General features: G+C 38.7%; 1 protein-coding gene and 1 non-coding gene across 2 annotated transcripts; both read left to right on the top strand.

Annotated features, from left to right (window-relative positions):
* Positions 1-6,361: 6,361 nt before the first annotated feature.
* On the top strand, positions 6,362-6,434 carry trnak-cuu (transfer RNA lysine (anticodon CUU)). The gene has a single exon. It is a non-coding gene; the product is annotated as a tRNA-Lys (tRNA).
* A 2,629-nt stretch (positions 6,435-9,063) lies between these two features.
* LOC131356260 (uncharacterized) lies at positions 9,064-14,148 on the top strand. Its single transcript, XM_058395176.1, has 11 exons — positions 9,064-9,233; positions 9,324-9,587; positions 10,004-10,219; positions 10,353-10,861; positions 10,955-11,228; positions 11,394-12,005; positions 12,060-12,195; positions 12,312-12,521; positions 12,663-13,105; positions 13,247-13,351; positions 13,474-14,148. The coding sequence occupies exons 3-11, from the start codon at positions 10,190-10,192 to the stop codon at positions 14,146-14,148; spliced, it is 2,994 nt and encodes a 997-aa protein (XP_058251159.1). The 5' UTR covers positions 9,064-9,233; positions 9,324-9,587; positions 10,004-10,189.
* The last annotated feature ends 1,148 nt before the right edge of the window (positions 14,149-15,296 follow it).

Here is a 15,296-nt window from a genome sequence, read left to right on the forward strand (position 1 = left end):
CTACGTACTCGATCACCCTAAAAAAAAAGTGAACCTAGATGCTGAAGAAGCAGTACAACTGCTGGAGAAATTTAATGTGGATGAGCAAGAGTATGAAGGATTTGAGGAGAACCCGAGTGATAATCCTACCCTGACCTCATTGCTAGAAGACTTCTGGAATAAATGCACGCTCCTGTGTTGATTGAAAACTTGAAAACTAGGAATCACTTTCCATGGGTCATGTTTAAGTACAGAAAACAGTTTGAGCTGCTAAACTAAATCTATATTATGCACAAATAGAAAATCTCAAACATTTATTGATCAATTTTGTGAAGTAAGGCTGCCTACACACTAGACGATTTAATGCCCAATTCTGTGACCGATTAGACCAACAGATAATTTGTCTAAATAACTGTCAAGTGTGTGGTGTAAAATACGATCATGTTACTGTTCCTGATTGAGCAGACTCCCCGATCTCGAATCTTAAATATCAAACAAGTTATATATCAAACAAATATCAAACATGTTTGATATTTACAATTCCTGATCGTAAGACAATGGACATTGTCTCAAAGTACTTTACAGAACATAAGAAACATAGTACAAAAGTCCAAGATTAATATTAGACAAAATCATCCCTAGTGAGCAAGCCTGAGGTGACTATGGCAAGGAAAAACTCGCTTAGATGGTAATAGGAAGAAACCTTGAGAGGAACCAGACTCAAAAGGGAACCCATCCTCATTTGGGTGAAAGCAGAGATTGTGATTATAACTTATTTAAACACTGGAGAGAATGATTATGAACAATGTCCTTTCTATAGTCATATACAGTCAGTTGGAGTTGTGTGATGCAGATACAGCAAATGTAGAATGTTATTTAGTGTATTGATTAAGGAGCTGTTGTCCTCAAAGTCCACATGGGGTTGGCATCTTCTCTTTGAATGTCTGAAATCTTCATGAAGCAGAGTCCAACTGGAGCTGGTGCATCTCTAGATTCCTTGGGATCCTTGCAGAGTTGGGCTTTTCTCACTGAAGGTCCGAAATCTTCATGAAGAGTAGATGATAATGTGCATTTAATCAGATGTACTGGAGCACAATGCTATGGGATGTATTATGTGTATGCCTGGATAAAGAGACATGTCTTTAATCTACATTTAAACTTTCAGTTTCAGAGTAAAAATCCCCAACTTTCCCTCGAAGACCAGCAATGGTCCATATGGGGATTTCCCTTAAACCATTGGCTACGGAAACAGAAAGTAAAAGTGTAGAGTATAAAAACAAGCCAGCAAAGAATTTTAAAAACAGTGTGTGGTTGCAGCTTGCAAGTAACTAGGCAGAAAGACAAACACTAACCAGCATGGGAGGATACATTAGTTATTTATTTGAAGAGGTAAGTTCTTTAATTTCATAAAAAAAGATAAACTTATACTTTAGTATAAGTAATCATAGATTACAACAGTCTGACAAATAGTGAAAATGCTTCTATTTTTATTTAATTTAATAATTAAATTTTTATATTTATATTTTTAGAATCCTTAAAATATATACATGATTTTCAGACTCGATGAATGTCTCCTTTTTGCTTTAATGACTGTGCATTTGAGGTGGCATGGACTCTACCATATGATCGATTTTAGATCAAGTCCATCAGAGTGTTGTCTGAACACCAACTTCAGTATAGTCAAAATTTACGTTGTGTTAAATATTTACAAATTTTAAAACTTCCAGTTTGTTTATAAATAAATAAATCAATGTGGTTTCACTGCTAAGAGAGGAATGACTAAATAAAGTAAAACAGCTTGTGGGTAAATGTGGATCTTTTAGTCTAACAATGTATTTGTATTTTACATTCATATTGAATCTCAATAATGTTTAATATTTATTAAAATAAGAACACATTTACTAAGATATTTTACAATGCTTTTAACTGAAAAAAATATATAGCAGAATCAACTAAACAAATTACCTAAACAATCTAAAATACTCAAGAATTAGGCACTGCAACAACAGTAATAAAGTGACACAGTGGTGCAGTGGGTAGTATTGTTACCTCACAGCTTAATGGCTCCTGTTACGATCTTTATCTTGGGTTATTGTCATGTTCTCTTTATGTCAGGTATCTCAGCATGCCAGTAGGTGACAATGGAAAAATGTTCACAGATCTATTTGTCTTGTAGATAATTATTGTCCTATTGGTCAGTCTAAAAATTTGTACAAAACCTCAGATGAATAAGACATGTGAATGATTTGCAGAGACACCCCACTGAGGTGACAGATGTGCAGCAAACTGAGGACTCAAGCCCTGTGTCAAGCTCATCTCCAAATCCAGAAGAGGAGAAAAGTGATCTTCCATATGTTCCACAATGTACTATTTCAGACACCCCATTGGACACAACAACGACTGAGAGCATCTTCCAAACAGCCAGCTCAACTGATCACACTGAGGATGTGGATAAAATTTACATCTTTGTAATTTATGCTGGGAAGTCAATAGAAATCTTTATATTTCCCTTGGAGAAAATCTCTTATTTGCTTCAGCAAGCATGTGACCAGCTTCAAAAGAAAGCAGAGAACATGAGTCTTATTTTCGACGGTAAATTATAAAATTCTAACAATAATGTCATCTTTATCTTTAATGTCATAACATCTCTGAAAATGTTATGACATTAGATTGATAATATTATTAATATTAAATTAGTTATTATTGCTCAGTAGCAAAGAAAAATCTGTAGATCAGAGTCATTAATATTTTTTTGCTACATTTTTGCTTTCAGGAGAGAAATTGGATGTGACGAAGACAGTGAGCCATTACCCCAGTCTGCGAAGAGGAACAAAAGTGAACCTCATTCGTGCTTCCTGAAAGATTTGCATTTCAGTGCTCTCTAACAATATGTAGACTGTTCAGTTAACCTTTAAAATACAAGTTCAAATATGGCCTTTAAATTCTCACATTTTATGTTGGGCCATATATTATTGTAAAGCATTTGCTGTATTAATAAATACAAATGTATTGTGTTACCTTAATTTCAAATGTTGGTCAAATGAAAAGGAAGTATATTACTATCTTGTTTCAGTAGGAGATGCATAGAAGTTTGCTTACATTGACACTACAAAACAACAGAAAGAAAACTGCATTGGTGGTACAATTTCATTTTAAATCACTATTTATAAGTTTTAACAAGATATAACTGTGTATATATAAGCCGGCCATATGTGACTATTTTTATCAACACTTTCATCATGGTTGAATTTAATTCTCTACATAATATCCAGGTTTCAAAAAGGAAACACCAGTTAAAATGTATTATTCTCTTAACACTATGGTAGATGAGTATATGTGACAGTATAGGCCGTTAACTCATTTCTTAGATTATTATTTCTCTTTTTGAAGATCTTATCCAGTTGACTTTTGTTCTTTTGCTATAGCAGATGTGTCATGCAAATGTAGTTTTGTAGTGTGTATGATCTGCATTTATGTCATCCATGTCTGTTCATGCATAAAGAATGCATTCTAAAAAATTGGTCTCCGGACTATCTCTAAAATGTACTCTTATTTTGACCTTTGGTTATCACAGAAACACCCCAGAAGACACTGGGACTGGAGTTTTGTAACAAGAAAGATTCATGACCAGTTTTAACTTCACTGCTTGGTGTATTAGGATGTATGATGCCTGTCAGATTGGGTTGATGCCTATGTATGTTAACACTCAAGAAAAAAGAACACTATCCCTTTAACCCTGTCTCCTGACAGTCTCCACTGTGGAAGGAAAAAGATTTCCAAAACTCATAGTTTTTGCATACAGCTTGTTACTTTGTTGTTGTTTTTGCATGATTTTACTGATACTGAGCTGAATCAGACCATACTGGTTCAGTGGCACAATGAACGAGTGAGATGGCAAAACCTGAATTTCTTGCATGGGGATCTGTCTGATCCTCTTTCTATTGCTGCAAAGCCACTCAATGTGACAAAAGATAAGACTGCTATTAAAATAAGTAAGCTATTAATCACCACAGTTCAATTCTGTGTAATTAGATGACATTGGTTATTTCACTTGATGTAAGATATGGAATTTCTCCATATATGTACTGTTATGAATGCTGTCCATTTAGAAAATAAATGGCCTCTACACAACCACTTACTGCATACATATTAACATTTTTGATTCTATTGTTCTTTGGCCTTTGAATGATCAGACAGCCTAATTAATTAATTTACTCATATAATTATGAATCATTTATTACTTATTATTATTACATATTTATTTTAACTTATATTTAAGGTGGTGTTGTGAATTCACTGAAGCAGACCAGGGGACTTGAAAGTAGAGGCAGGAATTCAGCAGGAATGTTTTATTGTAGATCAGAACACACTGAAGTGATTCTGTAGTCACCAAGTCCAGTGAAAAGGAACATGCGTTAAAGCTTTAAAGGCCTTGAGGGGGCAGGCCTTGAAGGTGTGACAATATAAAAGCCTTGAGGTGATACTCTTAAACAAAACATTGAAATCCTCGGAGTCGACCCACAACTGTGAGCTAGTTCACCGTTCCTGATAACCATTTGCTTTGATCACCATTTGGTGGTGAGAGCTGGGATATGTAAACAATTATTCAAAGAGCAATATATGTTGTTAAAAATATGTTTTCCTACAGTGGTATCCAGTCTGAGTGAGTAGGTAGTCCACACTGAGGGCATGAAGGACATAAAGCACAGTGGAATTCTTTTCTTCGCTTATCCTAGCTGAGGAAGTTGGGGTCAGAGTACAGGGGCAGCTATGGAGCAGAGACCCCTTTACAGTGCTCTGGAGCAGAGAGCCTTGCTCAATTTCCCAATAGTGAAGCTTGGTGGTGCTGAGGCTTAAACCCCAATCCTCCAATTAACCACTTGAGCCACCACTGCCCCAATAAGACAAATAAGTCCAATCCTTTTTTGTCCACTTACAAATAAGGGAAAATGGTTTCTCCAGGCATTTTAGAACTGAGAATTCAGTGTATTTGCACTGGTTCCTGTTAAGTAAAAAGGCCAAAAAAAATATTGTAAGCAAGCATATAATTTTTAAAGTAAGTGTCAGTGTGAAATGTATTTTAAACTGTGATGCATATGATATACACAACACAGAAACACCAATAAGCCACAAACCCGGATTGAAACTTTACAGGTTGCAGTGGAAAGACTTGCGCAATGTAAAGCCCCAAGCACACCTATATGTGGTGAGCACTTGGTAGGATAGTCTCTGTAAATGAATACATTAACACTGGTTTAATAGGTCACAGCCTTAGGATGCCATCTAGATTTTTTTTTACACAACATACAACAATTTATAAAACAAACAAGGAAAATAAGAGCTTGTTAACTGCTTCAGGAAGAGGTAGGTCTTTATCCATCATTTGAAGACAGTCAGTGCCTCGGCTGTACTGACATCTAGGGGAAGTTCATTCCACCACCTCAGTGCCAGAACAGAGAAGAGTCTAAATGTATACCTACCTTGTATCCTGAGAGATGGTGGGACCAGGTGAGCACTGCTAGTAGGTCTGAGAGAGTGTGATGCAGTGTGAGGAGTAATAAGAGCTTTGAGGTAAGATGGTGCTGGTCCATTCTTGGCTTTGTAGGCAAGCAAAAGTGTTTTGAATGTGATGCATGCAGCTACCAGAAGTCAGTGGAGGGAGTAAGAAAGTTTCAGTGTTATATTAAGATAGATTGTTACATCAGCATGATTCATCTGCATTATGTTTGTCTTTTTATGTATGATATTAACCTAGAAATTTGCAAGTAATAGCAGTTCTGAAAGATGGACTGGCTCCACATGTGTTTTAGGCGTGCCAGGAGTTTGCGGCTAAGAAATACGTAGTGAAATTTTTCAGAAAATCACAACAACTTGCTGTGCAACCTTCACATTTTGACATTATATCATGAAATACATTTATTTCATGCATGGACTATATCCGGCAACACTGAAAGAGCTAGCGGCGCCATCTAGCGGCTGCGGTACACTTTTCTTGTCAAAGATTTCAAAAAGTTTTGCAAAAACATTTTTTAATTTCAAATTTAATTTCTGTTGTATTAATAGCATTAGGAAGTATTTGTCCTGTTTGCTTTCGAGCTGTTCAAGCCCAGCCAGGGACAATTTTTTTCATCATCTGAAAAAGCTAAACTATTGTCACAGATGTTTGCAGTTTATTCATAATTGTACAGTCATAATTATAGAGAATGCATTATGTGTGTAACATAAACGGATGGGTATTGTAACCATTGCAACCATAAGAAAACCACATAATATTATAATGTCATATCGCAATGCTTTTATACTATAATGTATTTTTTTTAGTTTTTATTTTTATGTCCACTGGGGGTCCTTTTTCAAGATGGCTGAATATGGTTTTTTTCAAGCCCGGCTAGCTCAGTCGGTAGAGCATGAGACTCTTAATCTCAGGGTCGTGGGTTCGAGCCCCACGTTGGGCGGTCAAACTTATTTTGTTACATTCTTTTCATTTTGTGCTATTTTAAATTTCTTTCGCAGACAATATCACACGATAGAAATTATATGATACCCCCGAATCTGCTAGAGCTTCCTTGAGTATGTTTTAGTTTTAAGCCTTTCAGGTGATTTTTATTTTTTATTTTTAAAAATACGACTTTTCAAGTCTTATTTTTTGTGTTTATATATCCGATAGAAAAAAAAAACTATATATACAGGTGCATGTATTGGTGAGATGAACAGTTTTGTTTCATTTTTTGTGAACTGCTGACAATATTTCTCCCAAATTCAAAATATAGCTATTGTTATTTAGAGTGTATATTTAAAGGAAATGACAACTGATCAAAATAACCCAAGATCATGCAGTATTTGTAGAGCTTTAATAACTCAAATAATACAAAATGCAAATAATTTGTAAACAAATTGTGTTAATGCTTTGGCTAAATAACATTAAGAAATCAGTATTTTGCATCCAATTTGCATGCGCTTTGGCTCCATGCTCCACACCAGTTTTTCACATTGTTGTTGGGTAACTTTATACCACTCTTTTTGCAAAAAAAGCAAACAGCACAGCTTTGCTTGATGGTTTGTGACCATCCATCTTCCTCTTGATGACATTCCAGAGGAATTATTAGGGTCTCTTAGGCAGTGGTATCTAAATATGGTGTATATATATATATATATATATATATATATATATATATATATATATATATATATATATAGATGATCAGCCAGAACATCTACTACTGCCCCTACCCCGACCTCTGCCGAGACATTCGGGCGGGCATTTCTGCCTCATATCAGTGCTCCAGTTTCTCCCACCCAAGTTACTGAGGAGAATATGGTAAGTAAATATCTTAGTATGAGGAAACTCCTTGTATAATAAGAAGTTTTGAGCTATCACTTTAACACTAGCCATTGCTTCAATTTTTGATGAAACCTTAAATGCAGACATTTTATTTATCATGTTGTTTTAGGCATCGTAGGGCAAGTTGTTGCTGTTCCCATTGGGCCCAGCATTTCTATCAAGCATGGTCCCCAACACCAAACCCACATTTGCTGTGTTTGTGGATCCTGGACCCTTAGCCACCACCACTTTTTAATATCTTGTATTTGAATGTATTATTTGTTTAAAAATTATTAATAGGTTTTGGGATGTTATTGCATATTTAGGTGCATGCTTTAATATTTATATTGAAGAATATAAATATTGATAGTTTTTAGTTTATAGATTCCTTTGTTACTATTTTATAATAACTTAACACTTATGTATGTTGTTATGGTGTGTGTCTTGTGCTGTATTATTCTTATCTTCTTCTTCTTTTTTTTTTTTTATAAATTAGTTTCTAAATAAAATTATGAGGTTTTACATACCACTGATTTATTTCACACTTTTCAGTAATCACTCTGTGAGCCTGGCTGGTAAAACATTTTATTATTTCATAATTTCTGCATACTGAAGCACTTTGGCACAGATCATTAAATAAATAATGGATCAGTCAGGAGTACAGTTAAATAGGATTTCTAATAAATCAAAAGGACAAACAATAAATACAGAATATAAATACAATAACATCAACACAGTAAAATTGATTATTTTTATTATATATATAAAAAAAGACAATACAGTACATCCATAATTTGCGTAGAATTAAATCACCAATATCAGTAAATTACACATGAGTAAAATACTGACTCATTTTGACAGCAGGAAGGTTTCTGTAGACTAACACTGTCCTTTCAAAACTGAGTGCAACATTTAATGCTTGTCTGTGGTGGGATTCGAACCATAGTTAAAGAGATGGGAGAGGGACTTTAGTTGTGAAGTCTGCGTAAAAAAAGTACATTAGTCTGAGAAAAAAAATGACAAAACAGGCGCATATGAATCACACATGGTACTCTGTCTCTCGTTTGGTTCGATCCCACCGAGGGAGGCTGAGGCTTTTCTTAGAAAGGAACCTCAGAAGAAAGGAACCTCAGAAAGGAATCTCAGAAGCAAACGCAAACAGAGGAACGGAATGCGGTGGCTGCCTGTCAGGGTCAAAACGTGCTCCAGCAACACCGGGCAGCGAGAGGCGGGTGCTGCCTGGATGACGCGACGTGGAAAGGCTACTCCAGAGAGCCAAAGATAGAGGACAAATATGGATGAGCCAATCAAATCGTGCGCGCCAAGTGACTGGTCACTCAAATCAAATGTATTCGCATGTGTACGATGTTTCACAGCGACAGAGCGAAGTGTTACTGCGTCGGGTAAGAGGTGTTTCTTCTACACGTGTATTTAAATAACTTTTGGACTATTGTGTGTGCTTTAATTAACCTTTATTTTAGTAGGTTTTGGAACGTTATACATCTTTGCATGTTGTTCGTTTCGGTTTATTTAAGTATTGTATATTAGGGTGGTATTGTTATTATTCAGTTCAACCTACTGATTTCAACTTTCACACTGTCTGTAGTCTTCATAGAGACTGTTCAGAACCTACAGTGGGCAAGCCAAAGGCAAAGATGACCAAACAAAAACAACTAAGCTTCTTAAAAATGGAATGAATCCTAATCTGTTTTAAAATAACAAGAGTTGAATTTGTTTATTTTCAACAGGTTTTCTATGTTGAGTATCCTGTGAAGGCCTCAATATGTCCAAGCCTCGAAAATCCCATAAGGCCATGGGGGATGAGGAGTGGATGTCCCGTCTGTGGCAGTTTGCCAGCACAGGTGTGTGGCCCTCTGAAGCTGGCAACAGACCTGCTCCTCGCCAGAAGAAGTGGTATGACATGTTTCAGAAGGTATGTATAGAAAAGACATAAAACCATACTGTGTAATCAATAGGTTGCATGCCAACTGATCTAGTGTTTTTTTTTTTTTCATCATTACAGATAAGTAAATGTCCAATGCAGGCCCATGAACAGACGTCACTTTTTGGGGGTGTACCACACTGTCTTTGTGAATTCCATCTTCTTAAGGTATGTAATTCAGGCTTTTGTTGTGTTTTTCAATTACACCCTGCCGTACTTTAAGTTTTGACAACCCCCCCCCCTTTTTTTTGGGGAACCAGTGATCAAACAGCCTTCACATCTGATGCTGGCCCTACCCCGACCTCTGCCAAGACAGCCAGACAATGTTCACTCAACATATCAGTGGTAACAGAATTTGATTTTTATCTTGGTTAATGACTCAACTATCTCACCCACACACCTCTCCTTTGTCTCTGTAATTGTTCAGAAATGTGTGAGGATGAGAGTTCAAGAGTAGTTGTCACCTAATCAAAACAACTGAATGATTTTCATCTTGTACTTTTCCGTAACCTCCACTGTTGGTTTACAAAGCCATGGTTTGGAGGGCCCTTTAGTGCTGCAGCCAAGCCTAACAAAAACATACCAAGATGACCTTTAGTAGAAGAGAATATGTCAAAGTCAGATCAAAGTCAAAGAAGCTTTATTGTCACTTCAACCATATATAGCTGATGCAGTACACAGTGAAATGAAACAATGTATCTGGCTATTTTTTACTATTATAGATGTTAAACTATGTTAAAATGCAATATTTATTCTTACAGCCCTCGTCTGCCTCTTGCTGCATGTCGTCTGAGAGTGCTGGTCCTTCATTCCCTGTGACGGCCAGCACATTGAGAACCAACCCTTCTCCTTAAGACTGTTTTAGAGCCAGCTCTTCTCCATCAGAGACTCCAAGAGCCAACCTTTCTCCTGCATCCTGTGTGTCAGCCAGTCCATCTTCAGAGTCTATGAGAGCCAGCCATTTTCCATCTGTCTTTGTGAGTTCTCATCTACCCTCCTTCTTGACCAAGAGCCATGTATACATTTGTAGGATGCATTGTGACAGGCAAGATTGACAGACACAAACTTGTGTTGTTAATGCACCATCTGAAATGTTTTTGTTTACTTTAGGGAGAATCAAGTACCTCTGCTGCCTTCACTGTTGCTTCAGCTTCTGCTACCCCAGCTGCTGGTGATGAGTCTGGATCTCTTTCTTCTTTGCCACTTGAAATGAGGAAGACCATTCCTTTGCAAGATCAGAGGTGGATTGCTTCTACGCTCTTTCATGGTGGCAGACTTCGGCCAGACTTACAGCTCTGGTATGAGCCTCCAGTCCCCTCCCTCATCTACCACCAGGCTCCCACGCTGGACCGTTTCTTCACACATGGGCTTTTTGTGTGGATGCCCTATCACCAGTGGAAGGTCAGACTGTTTTGTCCTGTCTGTGGGAAGCAGTTGACTGGCTATGGCCTTTATAAAAGGGCTTACAGGGTGCTGGACATCAACAGGTATTACCTGATGGTGACAGAGACACTCAGGTGTACTGTGTGTTGTGTGAATTACATTTCCACAAGTCAGAATGTCCTCAACCAGCTCAACTTGCCCCACCGGAGACTGTTCCGCCCAATCTTGACACACACGTAAGACATACTTGTTTATTTTATATAGATTCCAGATAAGTAATTGGACTAGATCTCAAGTGTAACATACCTGATCTTAATTGTGTTTAATAGATATGCATGTGACATTCGTGTCATACGCCTGATGAGAGAGAGGACACTTGGAAATAGCCCCACCACACTGGCCAAACAACTAAAGGAAAACCATGGAGAGGAGTGGCTTAACTGCTTGGCACACTACATGGAGGAGTGTGCGGCCTTCACAGATCGCCCCAGCTTCTTCCCTGTTACTTTTCAGGAGCCACCAGAACCCATTGAGGTGCCTACCAGCAAGTTGCTGCTGAGTGTTTATGGGAAGGACATCATGAGCCGTCTGGATCATATTAAGGCCAGCATCACCTCAAAATTTGGGAATGTTTTAAAAATGGATTCGACAAAATTTATTTGTTTTTTTTTACCGGGCACATTACTTTTATGTGGCATTGAGATTGTGTCCATGCTATGGAATGTATTGTTAATAATGCTTCATGTGAATATTGTTTGTGATTTTAAGATCACAAAGAAGCTGTCTGGCCATGCCAAGGGCACTGCACAGTGGTTGTCCTCTGTTGGCAACGAGAGAGGAGAGATCCTCATCAGTGTCCTGACTGCCCATGAAGGCCCTGGTCTGGACTCTATGGTGTCAGGCCTGATTAGCAGGTACCAGCAGGCAGGGGTGGCTCCTCCAGTGTTGCTGTATGTGGATCATGACTGCTGTACAGAGAAGGGGCAGAGCAAGCTGCAGACCAGTTTCGAAGGATGGCCTGACCTGAACATCAGACTGGACATCTGGCACTTTATGCGGCGACTGGCGTCTGGGTGTACTACTCACACTCATCCGCTCTACCCAATCTTCATGGCACGTCTGTCAGCATGCATCTTTGAGTGGGACCCACAGGATGTTGCTCTATTGCGGCGGGCAAAGAGAGAGCAGCTGGAGGAGGAAAGGCTGCCTATCATCACCGATAACCTAGTGAGCAGGCGGATTACAAAAAATGAGCTGGCTCTGTACTGCCGTCGAAGGACTCGTGGAGTGGAGACCACAGTCCGGCTGATCGAATGCCTACTGCACGAGCTGAAGGAGGAAAAGGGAAGAGACCTTAAGGGTGTTCCTCTGCTAGACACAGTGAGGATGGAGCAGATTTGACATCTTCAAAAGAGACATGTGAAGTGCATCCAGGATGTGCCAGGGGTGTCTCTCTACACCGAGACAGGCACCACCACCAAGGGAGGGATCATGCTCACCAGGTACAGGTGTGTTAGGGGCTCCACATCGCTGGAGTCTTTCCACTGCCACCTGCAAAGGTTCATTCCAGGTTTGTGGCTCTTTGGCTTTTTGGTATTCTGTAAAAATGCTCAAAAGCATTTTTAGACTTTTTCACTCTTTGATTTATAATATGCTTGACCATGTTATGGCCTTATTTCTTAACAGGAAACAACGCAAACACACTGAATTTTCAGCTGTATCTCCTGGAAGGCCTGTGCAGGTGGAACCAGGATCGGGAAGCAGCTTTCTTAACCTGCAAATCATCCTCTTTCTTCAACTACACAGGGGAGATGGTTCACTATGTAAACACAAACAGTCTGAAGGTGTTTGGGAGGAAATATTTTCCCAGCTTCCAGCCCCCTGCAAAGTACACTGGTAAGACTCCCATCGTGGAATGATAACATTAATTTAAATGTTTTAAATTTAAATGTATTATTTAATTAATAACGTAAAAAATAATGTAAGCATTAATGTTGTAGTTAGTTTAATCTGTAATATGAATCGTCTTTTCTTTAGGGGAGCTTATCGGAGTGGACTACTTGCTTGCGCAGACTGGACAGCCAGTCCAGAGGGTGGACCCAGATGATGATGAAACAGACCGGCTTCTGGAGGAAGTTGATGTGGATGACCAAGATGATGAAAGATTTGAAGAGGATCTAAGCAACGGTCCTATCTTCAGCTCACTGGAAGACCACATAACAGCTGTGGCCCAAATTCACACGGCTGCTTCTTTCACTCTTCCCATTTTTTCTCCCGCCCCACCAGCTGCAGCACCCTCTTCTCCACTAGCTGAAGTGCCCACCTCTGCCCTGCCAGCTGCCGCGCCCTCCTCTGCAGCACCCTCGTCTGCCCTGCCAGCTGCTGCGTCCTCTTCCACCCTGACAAGCACTGATATGTCTGCAGTTCTGCCTCATATCAGTGCTCCAGTTACTCCAACTCAATTTACTGAGGAGAATTTGGTACGTAAGTATCTCATCATGAGGAAACTATATAAACTGTATAATAAGATGTTTTGAGCTATAAATTTAGCACTTTAGCCATTGCTTGAATACTGCCTTAAATGCAGACTGCTAACAGATGTTTTATTTATCATGTTTTAGGCTATGGATGATCAAAATGTGCCAGGGTTGGACCTGGTGGACAACCTGGCAGAATACCTGGTGGAACTGAGGAAACAAACAGGTCTAACCCTCAGCACTCAACAGGTTAGTGGCATTTTTAAAAAAAGAATGAAAAAGGAGAAGAATCTTCTATTTAAAACCATATGACAGGTCTAGTAAGCAGTATTGCACATAATACGTTTGCATGTGTCTTGGTTCTTTTTCAGGTCAATGATATTGTGGCCCTCTGGGAGAACCTGTTAGATTTTGACAAGCAGCGGGTGGTATTTGCTGCCAGACACCAGGAAAGGCTAACCACAGGAAGGCTTCGCTCTCCCAAGAAGAGAGCCAAGTGGCCAGATAGTTGTCGGATTGTGGACGCCATTTTCATCAGGCTGTGTAAGATTTACAAAAGTCCAAGGAGGAAGGGCAAGGGATCAGTGACAAGATGGTCCATGATTCTGCATGATTATCGCATGATCCGGCAGCTGATCCTGAACAATGGGGACATCATGCAGAGAACTAACTTGCAGCTGGTGGAGGTAAATCAGACCACCTTGGTTCAGGGGCACAATGAACGAGTGAGAAGGCAAGACCTGAGTCTCTTGCTTCAAGGCTGCTCGATGCCTGATCCTCTTCCTGTAGCTGCTGAGCCACTGCAACCTACCAGTTCTCAGCCAGCTGCACCATCATTCCATGAACAAGGGGAATTGCACACCTACAGCTTGCCACAGAACACCATAGGGCAAGCAAGACTCAAGAGACGCCTAACATCTGCGTCCCCCTCAAACCTACCTGACATGGCCAGACCAAAGCAGAGATTGCTGCTTCCTCACCCAGGCATCATGGGGCAGGCCAGTGCTGATCCCAGCACTTCTATCATGCATGGTCCCCATACCTAAGCCACATTCACTGTGTTTGTGGTCCCTGGATCTTCAGCCGCCACCACCACTCCCCAGCCACGTCCAACACATGCATACGTGAGGAAAGTGGAGACCAATGCTTGCAGAAAGTGTGGCCATTATAGGACAATGGCAACGGGACATAGTCAGTACAAGGGCAAAATTTACTGTCCAGTGACAGAGACAATAACAAAAGAGCAGTGGCTAAAAGACATGAAGAAAATGTAGATATGTTAGATACATGTATGTGAATATTTTATAATGTTTGAATAACAATTTCTGTTTTGTTTATAGTTGTGTGCTTTAATATATTGCTGTTTTATGAATCACTTGCATTTTTTGATATCTGGTGTATTTATTTAGTTTTTAATATCTTGTTTGTTTTATTTTTACCTTGATGTTATTGCATATTTAGGTGTGTTTTATATGATATTTGATAGTTATATACATAGTTTATTTTGTTTTTTATAGATTTATATACTTTGGTACTATGTTATAATAATTTAGCTTGTGTATATTGTTATGGTACATATTTTGTGCTGCATCTTTTTTTTTTTTTTTTTTTTTTTTTTACTTATTTTTTTAAAATAGAATTCTGTTGTTTTATACAAAGGTGACTGGCCACTCAGTATTTCACACTTTTCGTAAATCAGGAAAACATTTTATTATTCCATTATTAGCACATGCTTATTTACTTAATAAATAAGTAATGGACCAATAATGAGTGAAGTTCATTAGGATTTCTAATAAATCAAAGGACAAACAATAAGAAAAAATACAATAACATCAATACAGTAAAAATTATTTTGTTTAAATAAGAGAATTTCTAACAGTACATGCATAAAGAGAACACAATTAAGAGAAAGAGAATTTAATTATTTTGCATATAATTAATAATCGAAATCAATTAACTACACATGAGTAAAATATTCTGTAGGCTAACAGTTGCCATTTTAAAAGTGAATATATATATGTGGAGTGGAGCTGCCTTTCCCGATTGCGCCTGTGGTTTTTCCGTTTTAAGGCAGCACGACCCTGAGACTACACTGAGCTAGCCAGGCAGGTTCCTATTTGAGGCCAACGACCCGCCCACTAGGACAAAAGTGCAGCCACAAGGGGGCGGCCAGCTGGCAAAATGCGTACCAGCA

This window comes from Hemibagrus wyckioides, linkage group LG07, assembly GCF_019097595.1.
Source record: "Hemibagrus wyckioides isolate EC202008001 linkage group LG07, SWU_Hwy_1.0, whole genome shotgun sequence".
In the NCBI taxonomy this organism is placed as follows: domain Eukaryota; kingdom Metazoa; phylum Chordata; class Actinopteri; order Siluriformes; family Bagridae; genus Hemibagrus; species Hemibagrus wyckioides.